General features: G+C 48.2%; 1 protein-coding gene across 2 annotated transcripts in view; it reads left to right on the plus strand.

Moving 5' to 3' along the window:
* The window catches only part of ARMC9 (armadillo repeat containing 9), a 121,322-nt gene that overhangs the window by 15,529 nt on the left and 85,004 nt on the right, over positions 1-20,789 (plus strand). The window contains exons 5-10 of one of the 2 annotated variants that reach the window (XM_081956039.1): positions 1,236-1,391; positions 3,355-3,447; positions 4,951-4,975; positions 6,792-6,949; positions 8,190-8,288; positions 19,160-19,195. In XM_081956039.1, the coding sequence (XP_081812165.1) occupies positions 1,236-1,391; positions 3,355-3,447; positions 4,951-4,975; positions 6,792-6,949; positions 8,190-8,288; positions 19,160-19,195 (567 nt within the window). The remainder of the gene's footprint in view (positions 1-1,235; positions 1,392-3,354; positions 3,448-4,950; positions 4,976-6,791; positions 6,950-8,189; positions 8,289-19,159; positions 19,196-20,789) is intronic. The other variant, XM_081956040.1, reaches the window with a different exon arrangement.

The following is a 20,789-nucleotide window of genomic DNA, read 5'->3' on the forward strand; positions in this document are numbered from 1 at the left end:
TGTCTGTCTCTCCTTCCACCTATCTATTCATCTATCTATCTAAGGGACGGTGATATAGACATAATATATCTCATTATATATCTATAAGGGACGTGGTGGCTCAGTGGCTAAGATGTTGAATTTGTCGATCCGAAGGTCAGCAGTTCGGCGGTTAGAACCCCTAGTGCCACCTAATGGAGTGAGCTCCCATGATTTGTCCCAGCTTCTGCCAACCTAGCAGTTCGAAAGCACATAAAAATGCAAATAGAAAAAATAGGAACCACCTTTGGTAGGAAGGTAACAGCGTTCGGCATTGAGTCATGCCGGCCACATGACCATGGAGACGTCTTCGGACAGTGCTGGCTCTTTGGCTTTGAAACGGAGATGAGCACTGTCCCCTACAGTCGGGAACGACTAGCACATATATGCGAGGGAACGTTTACCTTTACCTAACCAACAAGAGGATCCTCCAGTCCCCCAATCCTCTTTCTTGCTCTTCTCTGCACTCTTTCCAGTGTCTCAACCTCGACCTATGGGTAATAGCGCCCATGGAGGATGAATATCAGGTGTTGAGTTTAAAGAGTGATTCCTTCCAGAACTCCAGCAGGAAATACAATAATAATACAATAGCAGAGTTGGAAGGGACCTTGGAGGTCTTCTAGTCCAACCCCCTGCCTAGGCAGGAAACCCTATACTGCTTCAGACAAATGGCTATCCAACATCTTCTTAAAGATTTCCAGTGTTGGGGCATTCATAACTTCTGGAGGGAAGCTGTTCCACTGATTAATTGTTCTGTCAGGAAGTTTCTCCTCAGAAGTTCTAAGTTGCTTCTCTCCTTGATTAGTTTCCACCCATTGCTTCTTGTTCTACCCTCGGGTGCCTTGGAGAATAGCTTGATCCCCTCCTCTCTGGGGCAGCCCCTCCAATATTGGAAGACTGCTATCATGTCTCCCCTGGTCCTTCTCTTCACTAGACTAGACTTACCCAGTTTCTGCAACCGTTCATCGTATGTTTTACTCTCCAGCCCCTTAATCCTCTTTGTTGCTCTTCTCTGCACTCTTTCTAGAGTCTCCACATCTTTTCTACATCGTGGTGACCAAAACTGAATGCAAATATTCCAAGTGTGGCCTTTCCAAGGCCTTATAAAGTGGTATTAAGACTTCACGTGATACTGAACAAAACTCTATTTCCTACCCTTAGGCATCTCTTCCTCTGCCTAGACCTTCATGCTAACCCGTCTTTCTTCCTTTCCTCAGGATAAAGCAGCTTTGGACGAACGGATTGCGTATTTCAAAACCTACCTGGAGACCAAAGGGGCAGCTTTGAGCCAGACGACGGAATTCCTCCCTTTCTATGCCCTGCCTTTTGTGCCCAACCCTATGATCCACCCGTCCTTCAAAGAGCTTTTCCAGGTAAGTCCTTGATTTGATCGGAAATGGGGGCTCCTCGGTCTGGGTGCGACACTTACCGTATTTTTTGGAGTATAAGACACACCTTTTTCCCCTAAAAAAGAGGGTAAAAATCTGGTGCGTCTTATACACTGAATGCAGCATTTTTGGCCTACCGAAATCCCACCCCCTTTGCAAAAATGGATGTGCATAGCCCAGTGATGGCGAACCTGTGGCACGCGGAGCCATTTGTCAGGGCACGCGAGGCGCTGCCCTGTCAGCTGAGTTCACCGTTTTTAAAAGCCATTTTTCACCCTCCCCAGGCTCCAGAGGCTTTATAGGAGCCTGGGGAGGGCGAAAAGAGGCCCCCCCCCGCACTCCCCAGAGGCCCTCCGGAGGCTTCAGGGACCATCCGGAGTCACTTCCGGTTTGCTTGGAGGGTCGTTTTAAGTGCTCCGAAGGCTTCAGGGAAGCCTCTGGACGGTCCCTGAAGCCTCCGGAGGACCTCCGGAGGGGCGGGGGAGGCTCTTTTCGCCCTCCCCAGGCTCCTATAAAGCCTCTGGAGCCTGGGGAGTGCGAAAAAAGCATGTAAAAATTGGGGGCGGGGTCGTGCCTGTTGTGCGCGCATGCACACGGGGGGGGCGCGCATTGTATTATGGCTGCGGCACGCCCGCACACGACCCCCCTGCGCTCCCCCCACTTGTGGCACGCGAGCCAAAAAAGGTTCGCCATCACTGGCATAGCCTTTAGGAGGCTTTTTCTAAAAAAACGAGGCGTGCAAAGGGTTTGGGAAGCCTGCAGAGTGCAAAACCCTTTTTTTTTTAAAAAAAAAAAAATTACCTCTTCAAAATCATGGTGAGTCTTATATTCTGGTGCGTCTTACAGTCCGAAAAGTACGGTAGCTTTGTCAAAGTTGAATACAGATAGTCCTCGACTTACAACCGTTTGTTTAGCGGCCGCTCAAAGTTGCAACGGCACTGAAAAATGCTAACTTAGGTCTGGTTTTTTTCCCCCCCCCACACTTACGACCTGTGATTTCTGCTTCTACTTCTGCTTTTTGTCCTTGTCCTTACTACCATGTTGCAAGAGCTGCATGGGTATTGTATACATGCATCACATTTTAAATTATTGTATATAAACAAGTTTCTTCTATAAATGAATCCTGCTGAATTATTTACTTGTGTGCTGGTTGGATCCCTGCAAACTCTGACATACTATCTGTCACGGTTCCAAATAGCATCCAAAATTAAATCAGAGTCCGAGGCAAAAGATTCCTCAAAGTTCCAATTTATTAAGAGAGACATATTGGCACATCTGGGAAAACCCGAATCTGAAATCTTCCCAGTTTTCCCCACCCAGTTGAAAGTTCAAGATCTTGCCCCTGCACCCACCAGCCCATCCCATGGTCCCACTGCCACTGCCACGCTGGCAGTTCCCCCCATCCAATTCTGGTCAGCTTCAAAGGTGCAGAGACAAAGGATGACCTTGGCTTTCTAGAAAGAAGTGTGTTATGGCTACATATCATCTAACTCCGTACAATCCCTCCTCCCATTTTCCCACCATAGAAAATGCAGAGTAGAATAATAGAAAGTGTGGCAGGCCAAAGATCCCAAAGGAAAGATAGCTGCAGGCCTGACAGAATCAGGCTGAATTATTTACTTGTGTGTGGTTGGATCCCTGCAAGCTCTGACATAATATCTATCATTCAGGCCGACCCAACATTTGTTAGTTCTGAAAGAAAACCTCTTAAAATAAATAAGCTAAAATAAGCCTCTCTTCAGAGCCCTCCATTAACAGTCCATTGTTGTATTTAACTTGCAGAAACTCCACTAACGTCTTCCAGTGCTTTATAAAATTGTCCTAAATATTATCTCTGAGCAATGCCGTTAATTTCTCCGAGTTTCAGTGAGCTGGCCGAGAGGGCAAAGCTAATGAGCTCTGCGTTCTTCGGCCACAGTTCTCACCGGTGGGCGTCTTTGTTTTTCAGGATTCTTGGGAATCTGATCTGAAAACGAGGCTGGAAGAATTTCTGTCGGCAACGCTCAAGGCCAGCGACGGCCTGAGGCTCCTGACCTTATATGTATCCTTCCGAAAATGTCTTATAAGCGCATGCAGTTGTACCCGCTGAGAAGGAACTCTCTCTTTTTTTTCCAGGCTGAAAATCCCGTAGAGGAATGCCGCTTTAGATAACAGGATGTTATCGCACGATATAAAGTGGAGAAAAACATTTTCTCAGGCTGGGAATAACGAGAGCCTCTGGCAGCCTCTAGCGGCATTTGTATGTCTCGCAGGAGAAGCAGCGCTTCTGATTCACAGCTTTATTTAATTGCTATGTTTTTATCGACTGGCTAGACAACATAATAATTATATATTGAAGGCTGATTATTAGATGGCGATTCCAGATAGTGCTTGATGTTCCGTCTTTAAGACGTCCGTTACTTGATCCTTGTCCCAAAGGTGCTTTTTTCAGGAGGCAACGGGACTTTCTCATTTTTTCCTTTTGAAGACATTTTGCTTCTCATCCAAGAAACTTCTTCAGCTTTGATAGGATAGTGGGGACAGCTGGTCATTTGCATTCTTTTAGAAGGTTGTTAAGACCGCTGGAGGTTTTATCTGTGTCCTCAGGGTCACCTGAGTGGTGCAAATGATTCCTATAGTCTGCAGTTTTTCTTCTGCAAATCTTGGGGGGGGGGGGGGAACTGCAGGAGTGCAGTACTTGGGTGACCCCCGAGGACACAGATCAACCTCCAAGTGGCCTCAAGGACCCTCTAAAAGGATGCAAATGACCAGCTTTGTCTGCAAGGAGCATCATTCCTTCCATTCCCCACCATCCAGTCAGAGCTGAAGAAGCTTCTTGGAGGAGAAGCGAAACGTCTTCAAAAGAAAAAAACAAGGAAGTCCAGTTGCCTCCTGAAAAAAATCAGCTTTGGGACAACCATGGACCTGGATGACTGAGAATCTCTACAGACTCTTAACGATCCTTAATCCAAAGATTGAGGGAAAGGAAGCAGTTTGTAAGAAGAAGCATTTGGGGGGGAAAGAGGCCTCACTTTCTTCCAATTTGCTGATTCAATGAACTCCTTTCCCACCAAAGGACAGATCTTTATCCGATAGAAGAGGATATTTGTAGCTGAGGGATGAACAGTGAAGTCCTTGGTCCTCTCTGAACTTGCGCATTTTCCTGCAGACGTTTCGTGCCCAACTAGGGAACGTCATCAGTGCTAGATGGGGGGTGGGGGTAGTGGAGAGAAGGAGGAAGAGGAGGACGAGGATGGCGTCCTCAGTGCTCAGCTTGGAGGTTTTCTTGCAGACGTTTCATGACCCACCTAGGTAACATCATCAGTGCTAGAAGGGGCAGGGCGTCATGGAAAGGAGGAGGAGGAGAACTGTGGGGTCCTTGGGGGTCCCTCCCTCCCTCCCTCTCCCTCAAGAAGAGTGGCCAGCTGGCTCAGCAATTCTGGGAGTTGAAGTCCACAGGTCTGAAAGGTGCCACAGCTGCCCGTCCCTGCTCAACAAACAGCGATGAGGTGCTGATTTTCACCCAAAGCCCATTTTCCTGAGCTCTCATCCTCTCACAATGCAGAAGGAGAACACGCAGTGCAGCCAAGGTAAATCCGTAGTAACTAGAAGGAGAATTTTGGACTTTTCAGCTCTCTGTAGTACAGGTAGTCCTCAATTTTAAGATCACAATTGAGCCCAAAATTTATGGGGCTATGTGTCAGGGTTCCAAAAAACACCCCCAACGAAATAAAACTCCCAGGCTTGAGTTTCCTCAAAGTTCCACTTTATTAGAGATTTCACGTTGGCTCATCTGGGAAAAACCCAATCTGAAAGCTTCCCGGTTTTCCCCACCCAGTTGAAAGTTCAAGATCTTGCCCCCCACACCCACCAGTCCATCCCATGGTCCAATCATCCACTGCCATGCTGGCAGCTCCACCCATCCAGTTCCGGACAGGTGCAGAGACAAAGATGACCTTGAGTTTCTAAGAAGAATGTTGTTATGGCTACATATCACCCGACTCCGCATAATCCCCCCCCCCCCCCGTTTTCCCACAGTAGAAAGGGTGGCAGGCCTGAAATCCCCAAAAGAAAAGATTGCTTGCAGGTCTGACACTCTGTGAGAAATTTGTTAAAGTGAATGTTCCCTCCTTTTACGACTTTTCTCAGCATATTTGTTAAGGGAATTGCTGCCGTTCTTAAATCACGGTTGTTAAATGAATTTGGTTTCCCCATTGACTCTGCTCTTCGGTCTCAAGAGGGGATCACATGACTCCAGGACACTGCGACCATCATAAATGTGAGTCGGTTGTCAACCGTCTGAATATAAATCACGTGACCAACAGGAATAATTATGAACAATGGCCCTAAGTCACTTTTTTTCAGTGCCGTTGTAACTTTGAACGGTCACTAAGTGAACCATTGTAAGTCGAGGACTACCTGTAGCTCTCCTGATGATAAGAGTATATAAGTAGTCCTCGATTTCCAACCATAATGAAGCCTGCCCATCGTGATCATAAGTCATGATGTCCATAAAACAGGTCAGTAATGTGACTGACCTGATTTTACAACTCTTGTGTGTGTGCAGCGGTCGTTAAGTGAACACTGTGTTTTTTAAATAAAACAAAGATTTGCTGTGGGTGCAGTTATGCCATATAACAAATACAGGGAGCCCTCAACTTGCAAATAGTTCATTCAGTGACTGTTCAGAGTTACGACATCACTGAAAAAAATGACCTATGGCCATTGTTCACACATACAACAGTTGAACAGTTGAGGATCTTGCTTAGCAACAGAAATTTTGGGCTCAATTTTGGTCGTAAGTTGAGGTCTCTTTATAGTGATGCCACTATCTGACATCCATATATTGTCCTACAATTTTTTTAAAAAAAAATAATATTGCAAAAAAAGAACAGTTTTTGGAACAAACTGGGAACTATTATGCAACATCAGTTCTTACTACATCTCTCTCTCTTTCTCCCTCTCTCTCTCTCTCTTCTCTCTCTCTCTTCTCTCTCTCCCCTCCTCTCTCTGTTCTCTCTCTTCTCTGTCTCTCTTTTCTCTCCTCTCTCTTCTCTCTCTCCTCTCTCTTTTCTCTGTCTCTCTTTTCTCTATCTGTCTCTCTCTTTTCTCTCTCTCTTTCTGTCTCTCTCTTTCTCCCTCTCTCTCTCTTCTCTCTCTCCCCTCCTCTCTCTGTTCTCTCTCTTTTCTCTCTCCTCTCTCTCTTCTTTGTCTCTCTTTTCTCTATCTGTCTCTCTCTCTTTTCTCTCTCTCTCTCTCTCTCTCTCTCTCTCTCTTCTCCCTTTCTCTCTCTATCTGTCTCTCTGCCCCCTCTCCTCTTCTCTCTCTCTCTCCTCTCTCTGTCTGTCTCTCTCTCTGTCACTCTCTCTTCTTTTTCTTTTGCTCCTTCCTCCCATACGTTTGCAGAAACGTTACAGCAGCTCCACCAACAGCTGGTAGAATCCGAACGCAAAACCATGACCTACCTCAAGCGCTTCAACAAAATCCAGGCCGATTATCACAACCTCATTGGCGTCACTGCTGAGCTGGTGGATTCTCTGGAGGCCACGGTGAATGGCAAGATGGTAAGGACATCCATAGAGCAGGCATGGGGGGTCTCGCGCCCATAGAGGTAAAAAAAGTCAAGAGTCAAAGCCCCACCCCTTTTTTTTGCACATGTTGCATGCAGTACGTGTAACAAAAAAAAACCCAGAATAGAGCTTCAATTGCATGCTCCCGTTTCCCTTTTTATTATGCCTGAAAATCCCCAATTTGGGCAAAGAACCATTTAAGTTGTTCCCCCCAGTTCTCACCAGAAGGGGTCACTGTTGAGTTGAGTATCAGGTTGACTCTCACCAAGTTCGGAGAGGTTTGAAAATAGAATAGAAAATAGAATAGGGCTAAGACTCCACTTGAGACCCCAATTGAGCCCAAAATTGATGCTCTTATGTGAGTTTTGCCCCATTTTACGACTTTTCTTGCCACATCTTGCCACATTTCCAGGGAATCACTGTGTCAGGCCTGCAGCCATCTTTTCTTTTGGATCTTAGGCCTGCCACACTCTCTATTATTCTGCTAGGCATTTTCTATGGTGGGAAAATGGGAGGGGGGATTGTATGGAGTTAGATGATATGCAGCCATAACAAAATTCTTTCTAGAAAGCCAAGGTCATCCTTTGTCTTTGCACCTCTGCACCTGACCGGAACTGGGTGGGTGGAAGCTGCCAGCATGGCAGTGGGAGATTGGACCATGGGATGGATTTGTGGGTGTGGGGATAAGATCTTGAACTAACCGGGAAGCTTTCAGATTTGGGTTTTCCCAGATGCGCCAACAGGGCTCTCTTAATAAATTGGAACTTTGAGCCATACTTTGCCTTTGACTCTGATTTATTTTTGGATGCTATTTGGAACCCTGACATTAACCCAAATCTCACAAGTTGATAAATTAGTGACTTGGTTGTTAAGTGAATCTGGCTTCCCCATTGATTTTGCTTTGTCAGTAGGTTACAAAAGTTGATTCGCTTAACAAGCAGAGTCTCAAAATGAGGCAGAACTCACTTAACAAATGTCTTGCTTAGTGACATAAAGTCTGGGCTCCATTGCGGTCGTACGTCGAGGCCTACCTGTACTTTGAAGCTCCTTTACTGGTGTGCCCTGAGCAGTTCTAACTTTGCTCTTTTCCTCCCCCATCAGTGGAAAGACTTGTGGTCAGCCTTCTCCACAACCACGCAAAACCTGTTTATCCTTCCAGTTGTTGTTGTTGTTTTTAAAGGGAAACGAGTTCTAACTTTCCTTTTGGGGGTGGGTTTTTTTTTGCTCATCTCAGATCACCCCCGAAGACCTGCAAAGCGTCTGCATGCGTCTCTTCAGCAACCAGATGAAGCAAAGCGTCCCACACAGCATAGATTTCACCAGGCCCGGAACTGTAAGTAGAATGGTGACTTTATTCGTGGATGCTCCCCGTGTTGTGTTTCTGTGCGTTTGGGCTCGAGACTCCCCACACTGCATTCCTCACATATGTTAGGCCCAGAGCACCTGCGATGCTCCCACGAGTGGGGCCAAGAGCGCTTGGATGAGAGAGACCCAAAGCGCCAGCAACTCTTGTGTGAGTAAGGCCATGTTCTGACCGAGGCTTCCCAAGAGCCTGAAGCAAACTCCTTGTCCCGACCAAAAATCCCTTTTATTAATTGACTGTGAATTCTGCTCATTCACCTCCAGCAAAGTCTTTCAAGGGAGGATTTACGGTCACAGACCTTCTCTGGCTTGGAGAGCTGCCAGGCCGATCTCTGCAGAACTTGGCAAGGAGCCTCGGAGAGTCAGGAACCAATGAAGCGAACTAATGGTCTCCTGCAAACTCCACTCCCCTTTCGCTCCTCTTTTATTCCCTCTGGGAGGGGCCATTCATTAACCACCTGTGACCTTACTCCCAAGTTGACCCCTGTTCCTTAGCTGTTCCCTTTGTCTGGCAACTCTGCTCATGCGCACACTGGGAACAGGCTGCAGCTGTTCTTCTGCCCCACTGATGCCTGACTCTGAAGGCAGCTGATAACTCCCAGGTGGCCCTGGCCCCCTCTCTGCCTCCGACACAGAGCCCTCATCAGAGCCTTTCCCAGACTCCAGGACTGGCCCATCTTCCTCCCCAGCCTCCTCACTGTCCGAATCTGCTGCCAGCTCCACTGGCTGCTGGTGGGCCACAACAGGCCACGAGCCACAACGATGCTTGCGCGAAAGGGGTCATGAACGCTTGCACAAATGGGCGTGAATGTCAAATGAGTGCCCACAACACCCACACAAGTGAGGCTCCGAACTCCCGGACACTCACGCAAGTGAGGTCCTGAGTGCCTGCGACACTCGTGAAAGTGGGGCCATGAGCACCCACTCGTGTGAGTGGGGGTGTGCACATGTGCAGGCGCCAGGCAGACTTTCATGCGGCCTGCTTGTGAATAGGCCGTGGTCCAATTCTCAGACCTCTGACGGAAGATGTTTTCATTGACCTATTGCAACGAATTTTAGGGAGGAAACCCCTGAAGTTGGTGTGGTAAGAATTGTTACGTTCCAACAACTTTCTGCCTAACTGACTCGTGGTGACTGGTGTAGCTCCTTGGACGAGCAGCGAAACATCTCAATTTCACACAAAAAATTCCAGTTGCTACAATTCAACCTTTATTTTGATTTCTAAAATTAGTTTATAACATAAAATACAAAAAAAAAAAAAAAAAAAAGTAGGAGGAAAATAAGGAAGGGAGACGGGGAAGGGAAATGTGTCGTGAAAAGGTAAAAAAGAAAGAAAAGGCAACTTCTGACTCCTTTTGGTGCAGTAGAATAAGATACAGGTAGTCCTCGTCTTACGACCACAATTTTGAGCCCAAAATTGATACGTTGCTATGTGAAAAATGTGTTAAGGGAGTTTTGCCCAATTTTTACACCCTTTCTTGCTGCCTTTGTTTAGTGAATCTCTATGGCGGTTAAGTCAGTCACATGGTTGTTAAGCGATTCTGGCCTCCCGGTTGACTTTGCTCGTCAGAAGGTCGCAAAACGGGATCATGTGACCCTGGGACACTGCAGCCCGTCATAAATATGAACCGATTGCCAAGCATCCGTATGTAAATCAGGTGACCATGGAGATGCTGCAACAGTGTGAAAAATGATCATGTACCCCTTTTTTCCCAGTGCCGTTGTAACTTTGAACATTCACTAGGCGAACTGTCATAAGTTGAGGACTACCTGTAAGAGCCTCAAACCCCAACTTCTTTACTTTTGCAAAATAGTATAAGCCAGCCATTTCTACTGATTCTACTGATTCTGATCGGTCAAACCCAAAATCAAAAATTTCTCTCTTCTTTTTCCACCTCGTGCAAAAAGTCCAGAAATGGTTTCCAAGTAAAAACCAAAGTAAATTGTGAGTTTTTTCCTCCCTCTTTAATCAAATCAATCAGTTTCACCATCTCTGCTAACTCCCATTAACGTTTGCAGCCATTCCTCCTTGGTGGGAATCGAAGTGTCCTGCCACGATTCAGCCTTTCGACCCACCCGGAGATGTTTCTAAGGGCTTCCCATGATGTCCAACAAACAACCTTTCAACGCTTCCCTCCCTGTGAAACTGCATCGCTGCACAAAATCCCTAAAATGCTGCCTTCTCCTCTTTTATCTCGTTTCTTTGCACCACGCAGTGCAATTCTTTGTTCCCATTTTACACTCAGGAGAAGAAGATTGCAAAGGGGGTGGCTCGACAGAGGCCACCGTATTTTAGATTTGATGATTCCCAGCCGGCTTTGGCAATCCGGTGGAAATGGCCGTATTCCATCAAATCAAATCAAATCAAATTTTATTTGATTAGCCGCAACCCTCTCCCGAAGGACTCGGGGCGGCGTACAATCAAAAAGATAAAATACACATAGGACACACATACATACGAAAAAACAAGGACAATTACATTTGTGCATGGAGGAGAGTAGACCTGCAAGTGAAAGACAATAAACACAGCTGAAAACACAGTTAAAACACAGTTTAAAATCCCCTAAATAAAATTGCTGAATTAAAAACCCCTCAGGAGCGTAACGAAGTTATGGTTGGGCCAGGCCAGATATTTGAAAAAGGTGGGTCTTGAGCTTAACACGGAAGGAGCGGAGGTCTGTAGTGGTCCTAATATCCGGGGGGAGGTCATTCCACAGGGCTGGGCCCGCCACAGAGAAGGCTCTGCTCCTAGGCGCCGCCCCATGGCATTGTCTAGTGGACGGCACCTGGAGAAGTCCCTCTCTGTGCAAGCGAATAGGTCGTAGGGATGTATGGGGCAGAATACGGTCCCGGAGGTAACTAGGTCCTGAGCCATGGAGCGCTTTAAAGATCGTAATCAAAACCTTGAAACGCACTCGATAGACCACAGGAAGCCAGTGCAGCTCGCGCAGGTGTGGTGTCACATGGGAGTACCTGGTGCTCCCCATAATCACCCGCGCGGCCGCATTCTGGACCAACTGTAGTCTCCGAGTGCATTTCAAGGGAAGCCCCATGTAGAGAGCGTTACAGTAGTCCAGGCGAGACGTCACCAGCGCATGGGTGACTGTGCGTAGAGCGTCCCGGTCCAATAGGGGGCGCAATTGGCGCACCAGGCGAACCTGATGGAACGCCCCCCTGGCCACAGCTGTCACATGTTCATCCATGGACAGCTTGGCATCCAGGAGGACGCCCAAATTGCGCGCCCGCTCCACGGGGGCGAGTTGAATGCCCCCAATGGCCAGAGATGGAATTATCTGGTTGAACCGGGGAGCCGGAACCCACAGCCACTCCGTCTTGGAAGGGTTGAGCCTGAGTCGGTTGTCATCCATCCAGACCCGTACGGCTTCCACACACCGGGACATCACTTCGACGGCCTCGTTGGGGTGGTTCGGGGTGGAAATGTACAGCTGAGTATCATCAGCGTACAGGTGGTATCCCACCCCAAAACCACGGATGATCTCACCCAGCGGCTTCATGTATGTGTTGAACAGGAGTGGCGAGAGGACCGACCCCTGTGGCACCCCACAGATGAGGGGGCTTAGGGTCGACCTCTGCTCTCCTGCCAACACACGTTGCGTCCTGCCGGAGAGGTAGGAGCCGAACCACCGCAAGACGGTGCCCCGGATCCCCAACCCCTCCAGTCGGTGCAACAGGATACCATGGTTGATGGTATCAAAAGCCGCCGAGAGGTCTAATAGGACCAGGATAGAGGAACAGCCCCTATCTCTGGCCCTCCAGAGATCATCTACCAACGCGACCAAGGCCGTCTCAGTGCTGTGCCCAGGGCGAAAGCCGGACTGGCGCGGGTCTAGATAATCATTCTCCTCCAGATGTCGTGGAAACTGAGAAGCCACCACACTCTCCACAACCTTCGCCAAAAAGGGAAGGTTGGAGACAGGACGATAATTGACCAGCTCCATAGGGTCCAGGGAAGGCTTCTTGAGCAAGGGTCTCACCACCGCCTCTTTCAAGGCGGCCGGGAGAGACCCCTCACCCAACGAAGCGTTCACTAGGTCCAGGAGCCAGTCGCGTGTAACCTCCCAGGATGCCAGTACAAGCCAGGAGGGACACGGGTCCAACAAACATGTGGTAGGTCGCAGTCGCCCACGCAATCTGTCCAAATCCTCGATGACAACCAAGTCAAACTCCTCCCAAAAAGGTTTCTCAAGACTCGCCACTGGCGTCTCGACTGGGCCACTGAAGGGGACCCAATCCTTCCGGATTTGAGCGACTTTATCCTGCAGGTATTTCCCAAACTCCTCTGCCCTGCCCTGTAAAGGGGCCTCCCGCGGCCTCTGAAACAGAAGGGAGCGGGACACCCAAAACAGGGCGGCAGGGCGGTTCTCTGCGGATGCAATGGGAGCGGCACAATATTGACGTTTGGCCGTTCTCAATGCCACTAGGTACGTCCTTAAATGGGCTCGTACCTGTGCTCGGTCAAGTTCGGATCGGGAGGATCTCCAACGACTCTCTAGGCATCTCTTGCGGCGCTTCATCACCCTTAGCTCCTCGGTGAACCAAGGAGCCAGGGTGGATCGTTGCCGCCGGAGAGGCCGCAAAGGCGCCACCCGGTTCAAGGCCCCGGTAGTCGCATTATTCCACGCGGTCACCAGGTCCTCTACCCGAGGGCGGGTCAGGGCTGCAGGAGGTGGCCCAAGCTCCGTCTGGAACCTGTCTGGTTCCATCAAGCGCCTGGGGTGGAACCATTTGGCATAAGGGAAGAGAAGGCAGCGTCCTTCGTGGTTCTGAGCAGAGTTGGATCAAGAATTTAAATTCAGAAGTTTTATCTTGGGTAGAAGGGCTACCGGCTTCAGCATGAAAACTGGCTTGGGTGACTTTAGGCCAGTCACCTGGAGACTGGGAGTTCCAGTCCTGCGTTAGACATGAAAGCCAGCTGGGTAACTGTAGGCCAATCAGCAGGAGGCTGGGAGTTCTAGTCCTGTGTTAGACACGAAAGCCACCAGGAGATTGGGAGTTCTAGTCCTGCGTTAGACACAAAAGCCAGCTGGGTAACTGTAGGCCAATCACTAGGAGGCTGGGAGTCCCATGTTAGACACGAAAGCCACCAGGAGACTGGGAGTTCTAGTCCCGTGTTAGACACGAAAGCCACCAGGAGATTGGGAGTTCTAGTCCCGCGTTAGACACGAAAGCCAGCTGGGTAACTGTAGGCCAATCACCAGGAGACTGGGAGTTAGGGAACTTACTAGGCCTTTCCACCCTGGAGTGGTTCCGGAGTGTAACAAACCGCACGAGAAGTAGGGATTGGTGTGACCAGAGCAACCGCTCCCTTTAACGTCCTCCATCTTCCGTTAGTTAACACGAGAGCTACTCTGCGATGAAGATCTGGGTTTAGGGCCCCTGAAGCTTGCGTGGGCCACGTCTCAGAGAGGCTGAATTGCTGAGCAGTCCTCAGGCTCCCTCAGCGCCCCGAACCAGGAAGAATCCCTCAGCTGCTCAGCCCTGACCTTTGAGCAGCCGTGATTCATTTGCTTCTCTCAATTGTGAAGTACTGATTTATTAACTTATTAATACCACGGCTTTTTTCGTCAATGTGGTATATAGGTGGAGGGGCGGGCAGGCCCACACGAGAGATGTGGTTGGCAAATGGAAATCGAAAAAGCAGGCCAAGATGGCGCTGGTGACATGAAGAGGCAGGAAAGCCAGTGGGGTGACTTTGGGCCAGTCCCTCTGAGCCCCCCCTACCTCACAGGGTTGTTGTTGAGCAGAGAGAGAGAGAGAGAGAGAGCAGTATTAGGTATCTTCGACACCTTGAGTTGTTTACAAAAATAATAAAGGTGGGATAGGAAGGGAAGGAGGAAGGAAGAAAGGAAAAAAGAAAGAAAGAAAGAAAAGGGAGGAAGGAAGGGATAGGAAAGAAGAGGAAGAGAAAATAATTTACAAAAATAATAAAGGTGGGATAGGAAGAGAAAGAAAGAAGAAAGAAGGAAGGAAGAAAGAAGGAAGAAGGAAGGAAGAAAAAGAAAGAAAGAAGAAGAAAAGAAGGAAGGAAGAAAGAAGAAAGAAAAGGGAGGGATGGGAGAGGAAGGAAGAGAAAGAAGAAAGGAAGGAAGAAAGAAAGAAAGAAGAAAGGGAAGAAGGAAGGAAGAAAGAAGGAAGGAAGAAAAAAAGAAAAGAAAAGAAGGAAGAATGGAAGGAAGAAAGAAAGAAGAAAGAAAAGGGAGGGATGGGAGAGGAAGGAAGAGAAAGAAGAAAGGAAGGAAGAAGGAAGGAAGGGAAGGAGGGATGGAAAGGGATGGGAGAGAAAGGAAGGAAGGAAAAGGAAGAAGGAAAGAGAGGAAAGGGAGGAAAAGAAGGGAGGGAGAAGAAAATGAAAAGCAAATGGGAATCAGGAAGGAAGGAAAGACAAAGAAAGAGAGAAAGAAAATATTGGGTAAAAAGGGGAAAAGAATCTTTTTCTGCCTTTTTTTCTACCTCTCTTGGAGGTAGAATATTTATTTATTCATCTAGGTACTGCATTGTTTCCCAGCATCTTAGGATGGTGCAGAATTAGAATCAGAACACTTAACAGTTAGTCAGGAAATCAGTGCTATCTATCAAGCAATGAACTTCAGTGCTGGCTGGGGGATTCTGGGAGTTGAAATCTACCCATCTTAAAGTCACCAAGTTTGAGAAACTCTTGAATTCCTGCTCAAACTACAAGATGCCCTCTCAGTTATCGACACGGAGCCAGGCCAGTCAGATTTGAGGGATAGGATAGGATAGAAGAGCAGCTGGCCAGTGCGCATGTGTGTGCCGGAAACAGGAAGATCATCTTCCCAGCGCGCGCATGCACACCAAGCAGCTGTTCTTCTCGTTTCCTGCATGGACGGGCGTATTCATGCTCCCGTTTCAGCACTTGGTGCCAAAAGGTTTCGCCAACATTGGAATAAGGACTCCTTGTTCTGACCCAGCCTTTGCAAATTCCCCGCAAAGAAAACCCCCTTTATTTACGGCTTGGGAGTTAACTGTGTTCACCAACAGAAAGTCCAGGCAAGAAATTAACTGAAGCCATAGCCCTTGTCAGTTCATTGTGATAAATGCAAGGTTGTGAGTACCCAGCTCTGAGGCTGCAAATTTAAGTCAGCTCAAACAGAGAAATAGACAAACCTCAGTTCTGGCAAGCAGCCTTTGTGGCACAAAACGCAATGAGCAAAATCTCCAGAAATACGAACTGTTGTCTCCTACGACCACCACTCCCCTTTCCTTCTATTTATTCTCCAGCCAGGGAGAGGCTATTCAGCATAGAGGTGGTATGCTGCCAGATTGCACCCGTTCGGGCGAACCGGTAGTGGCGGAAGCAGCGAGGCCCACCCACCCTGATGTCATCAAGGAGCTTCTCCTTGGGCATCTGGGCATGCGCGCGTTCCCTCCAGTAGTGAAGAAAATAGAATGCCATTTCTGATGCTCACGTGCTTTGCTTCCCGAGTCGACTCCTTGTCCTCTGTTGCTCACCTCTCCTAACAGATCTGTGCATATGTGCATCTGGAACAGGCCCCAGCTGTTCCTTCTCCTCCTCCTCCTCACCCATCTCTGACTCCAAAGGGAGCTGCCTCTCTGGTGGCTGGGAAATGTCGGACGGCCCTGGCTCTATCTCTGCGTCCAACACTGAGCATCCGCCAGAGCCTTTCCCATGCTCCAACACTGGCCCAAGTTCTTCCCCAACCTCCTCATCGTCTGAGTCTGCTGCCAGCTCTGCTGGCTGCTGGCAGGCCACAACACTCCTTCCTTGGCCAAGGGGTGGACTAGAAGCACTCCAAGGTCCCTTCCGGCTTCATGATTGTATCGACACCACTGGCATTACTCCGCTAATGAATGAAAACAAAGCCCCTCTATTGTTGTGGCCCACCAGCGGCCAGTGGATTGGGTGGTAGACTCAGACAGTGAGGAGGCTGGGGAGGAAGATGGGCCAGTCCTGGAGTCTGGGAAAGACTCGGATGAGGGCTCTGTGTTGGAGGCAGAGAGGGGGCCAGGGCCGTCTGACAGTTATCAGCTGCCTTCAGAGTCAGACATCAGTGAGGCAGAAGAACAGCTGGAGCCTGTTCCCAGTGTGCACATGCGCAGAGCTGCCAGACGAAGGGAGCAGCTAAAGAACAGGGGTCGACTTGGGAGTAAGGCCACAGGTGGATGATGAATGGCCCCTCCCAGAGAGAATAAAAGAGGAGCGAAAGGGGAGTGGAGCTTGCAGGAGGCCATGAGTCCAATTCATTAAGAGTGAAGATCTGTTCCTGACTTCTGGCCAAGGAATTGCTGCTACAGCATGGCGTTTAGAAGATATCGGCCTGGCAGCTCTCCAAGCCTGATAAGGCCTGTGGTTGTCAATTCGCCCTTGAAAGACTGTTTCCCGGGACTTTGCTGGATGTGAATGAGAAGAATTAACATGAGCTTCATAAAAAAAAAAAAAGGGGGGGGGGAGGTTTGGAGACAAGGAATCTGCTTCGTGATCTGGTGAAGCCTAGGTCAGAACATCTACGAGTGGATCTCCTGAGCTGTATCTTCTCTCCGAAGCCCTCCCCCCAAATTCTTTTCCAAGGGTGTGCGCAGGTCCCTGGTACCCAGCGGGAGGATGCTGAACCATCTTGAAAGTCCCATGTGATTTCCTCTTGAGGGGAACCACAAAGCACGACGGGGATCATATCGCTATGTTTCCAGGAGCAGAAGCCGTGCCTCCCTGCGCCCTTTTAAAGATCGTTTCGATTCAGCTTATCTTGGGTGCCCGGCTGAAGAAAGCCAGATAAAAATATGCGCAATGATTTTGGCATTTTGTTTTTGTTGCTAGATTGAGAATAGATTTAAAATAGAACGGAACAGAATAATGGAGTTGGAAGGGACCTTGGAGGTCTTCTAGTCCAACCCCCTGCTTGGGCAGGAAATTTCTCATCAATTTCCCCTCTAATTTCCCCGTTGCTTTGAGCCGTCATCCTCTCGGCCTTCAATTCAATCGAAACGTGGGCAATGTTTTTGCAGCGGGTTGCCAAGCTCTAATTGGAGCTCCATTAGCAAATTTCTGAATGATTTGCAGCAGGCGGCCTTCCCGTCTGCGTCGTGGCACAACATTTTGTGGCTTTGTCGAACAGCCGGCCCTTCAGTTCAGTGCCAGGCGGCATGTACAGGTTGCCCTCGATTTACGACCACAGTGGAGCCCCAAATCTCAGTTGTTAAGTGAGAGAGATGTGTGAAATCAGTTTGGGCTCCCCTTCTATGACCTTCCTTGCCACAACGGTTAAGTGAACGCCTGCAGTTGTTAAACTCGTAACACGGTCGTTAAGTGAATCTGGCCTCCCCGTTGAGCGCCATAAATATGAGCCAGCGGCCAAGTGCCTGACGTTTGATCCCATGGCGGTGGATAATTCACTCCCTGCATCCCCTAAAGATGGCAGTTTAATAGCTATGGGCTCACCTGCTTATTATCAGTCATCCTTTTTCCCAGCCTCACGTTATAAGAAATAATTGCTAGAGAACACGGATATTAATAAAAGAAAGTGTTTCTAGCTCAGGGTTGAACTGAGGGGTCCTTGGTACATGTAATCTTCCACCTACGACCACAATTGGGCCTAAAATTAATGTTGCTAAGTGAGGCCCCATCCCCTGCCACCCTCCAAATTGCACCTCAGTGCGCCTTCCCTTTTCATCGCATTCCTTGCCCTTCTGTCCAGGAAAACACGTTGTAAAAAAACCTCGCGGGTTTTGAGAAGTTTTGGACTCTCGAGAAGCCTTTTTTTTACATGTTTCCCTGCTGGTAAGGGAAGACGCACGTCCCTCTTTCTCACCCGTCCCACCTGCCACCTGTCAGAAATCTAAGCCCCCTCCAATAATAAGACCAAGGCTATATTTCGGGGGCCAAAAGAAAATAAGATCCTGTCTTATTTTCCGGGAAACGCGGCAGGAGGGATGTGGGAGGAAGGCGGAGCAGGAGGAGGGGCTGTGAGGTCCTTGGTGCTCTCTGAGTTTGGTGGCTTTGTTGCAGACATTTAATGACCCAACTAGGTAACGTCATCAGTGCTAGGGGGCAGGGTGTTTCAGGGAGAGGAGGAGGGGGGAGGGGGAGAAAAAAGGAGAAGGAGAAGAAGAAAGAGAGAGAAAAAGAAAAAGAAAGAAAGAGAAAGAAAGAAAGAAAGAAAGAAAGAAAGAAAGAAGAAAGAAAGAAAGAAAGAAAGAAAGAAAGAAAGAAAGAAAGAAAGAAAGAAAGAAAGAAAGAAAGAGGACTGTGGGCTCTTTGGTGCTCTTTGGGCTTAGTTGTTTTCCTGCAGATGTTTCATGTCCCAACTAGGTAACATCATCAGTGTTAGAAGGGAGTGGGGTATAAGGAGGAAGAGGAGGAGGAGAGGAGGACGACAACTGTGGGGTCCTTGGTGCTCTGAGTTTGGTGGCTTTCTTGCAGACATTTAATGACCCAACTAGGTAACGTCATCAGTGCTGGAAGAAAATGGGATGTGCAGGGTGGAGGAGGAAGAGAAGGAGAAGAAGAGGAGAGTGGAGAGGAGGGGAGGAAAAGGAGGAGGAGTGTGGAGTCCTTGGTGCTCTCTGAGTTTGGTGGCTTTCTTGCAGACATTTCATTACCCAACTAGGTAACACCATCAGTGCCAGAAGGGAGTGGGGAATGAAACATCGGCAAGAAAACGACCCAGGTCAGAGAGCATCAAGGATCCTTTGCAAAAATCAAGAAATCAAAGTATCTGCGCATGGACCTTTCCAGGGTGGTTTTTCTCTTATCCGTTATGTTTTATTTCTGGGGTTTTCTCTTAACTTTTTGTTTTTCTCTCTTCATCTCTTTTATTGACTGTGTGCCTGTTGACCTCTCTAAAGGAATCTGGCTGTATGAGGCCCTGTAAGGATGGATATGTAAGTTCCCACATCTCCTTTTTCTTTTTTCTTTTTGTTCTTAAACCTTTCCACATTTCTCTATGCTGTCCTGTCTTCTTCTCTGCTATGTTCGTGCCGGCGCATGCTTCTATGGCCAGATCGATTCATTTGAACGATTGCTTGGAAACTTTAACCAAGTTAAAAACAACAACTCGACAATTACGAGTGAGATTATGCCTCTGCGTGGCACGTTATATGTTTATTTCTGAGCCTCTTCTTCAGCATGAAGTGTCACCCAGGTGATTTTAAATGTATATATTGGAATTCTTGTTGTCTCGACAAGTTTGGTTCATCGGGTGAAAGATATTTGTTCGTTTGCTGGAATTTTTATGTTGTTCCACTTATGCATGCGGGATAAAATAATCCTATAAAATTAAAACAAATGTACAACTCACCTGTTTAATCTCAAAAACTGCAGGTAGTTCTTGATTTACAACCCTTCCTTTAGTTCAAAGTTACATTGGCATTGAACAAAGTGACTCTTATGACCATTTTTCACACTTACGACCAGGGTCACTTTAATCAAAATTCGGCCCCTTGGCAACTGGCAGGTACTTATGACGGTTGCATTGTGCCGGGGGGGGAGGGGGTCACGCGATCCACTTTTGCGACCTTCTGACAAGGTCAGTGGGGAAGCAAGATTCACTTTTAACAACCGTGGGACTAGCTTAACACCTGCAGGGATTCGCTTAACAACTGTAGAAAGAAAGGTCGTAAAACGGGGCAAAACTCCCTTAAGAAATGTTTCACTTAGCAACATACATTTGGGGCTCACTTCTGGTCGTAAGTCGAGGACCAGCTGTATCCAAAGACTTCAAAAAAGGACCCAGGAAATAAGGGTTCAAATGCCTGTTCCATGGCAGAACGAAGCCCTTTCACCATGGTTTGTTCAGCAAGCCAAAAACAACCTGGATTTCCATCATAATGGCAGAATTCTTATAGAGGTAAGGGAAAGGTGAAAGTTCCCCTTGCACATACGTGCTAGTCGTTCCCGACTCTAGGGGGCGGTGCTCATTTCAAAGCCGAAGAGCCAGCGCTGTCCGAAGACGTCTCCGTGGTCATGTGGCCGGCACGACTCAACGCCGAAGGCGCACGCAACGCTGTTCCCTTCCCACCAAAGGTGGTTCCTATTTTTCTGCTTGCATTTTTTATGTGCTTTCGAACTGCTACGTTGGCAAAATCTGGGGCAAATAATGGGAGTTCGCTCCGTTATGCGGCACTTGGGATTCGAACTGCCGACCTTTCTGATTGATAAATTCAGCATCTTAGCCACTGAGCCATCACGTCCCAACCATATAGAGGTAGTCCCCAACTTATGATCACAATTGAGCCCAAAGTTTCTGTTGCTAAATGCAACATTTGTTAAGCGAGCTTGACCTCGTTTTACAACCTTTCTTGCCACGGTTGTTAAGTGGATCCCTGCAGTTGTTAAGTGAGTAACCCAGTTGTGAAGTGAATCTGACTTCCCCCTTGACTTGGCTTATCAGAAGGTCTCAAAAGGGGATCTCGTGACCCCCCAAGGCACTGCAACCGTCATAAATATGAATCACTTGCCAAGCCTCTGAATTTTAAT

The sequence above is a fragment of the Natrix helvetica genome, assembly GCF_964273705.1.
Source record: "Natrix helvetica genome assembly, chromosome: 5".
In the NCBI taxonomy this organism is placed as follows: Eukaryota; Metazoa; Chordata; class Lepidosauria; order Squamata; family Natricidae; genus Natrix; species Natrix helvetica.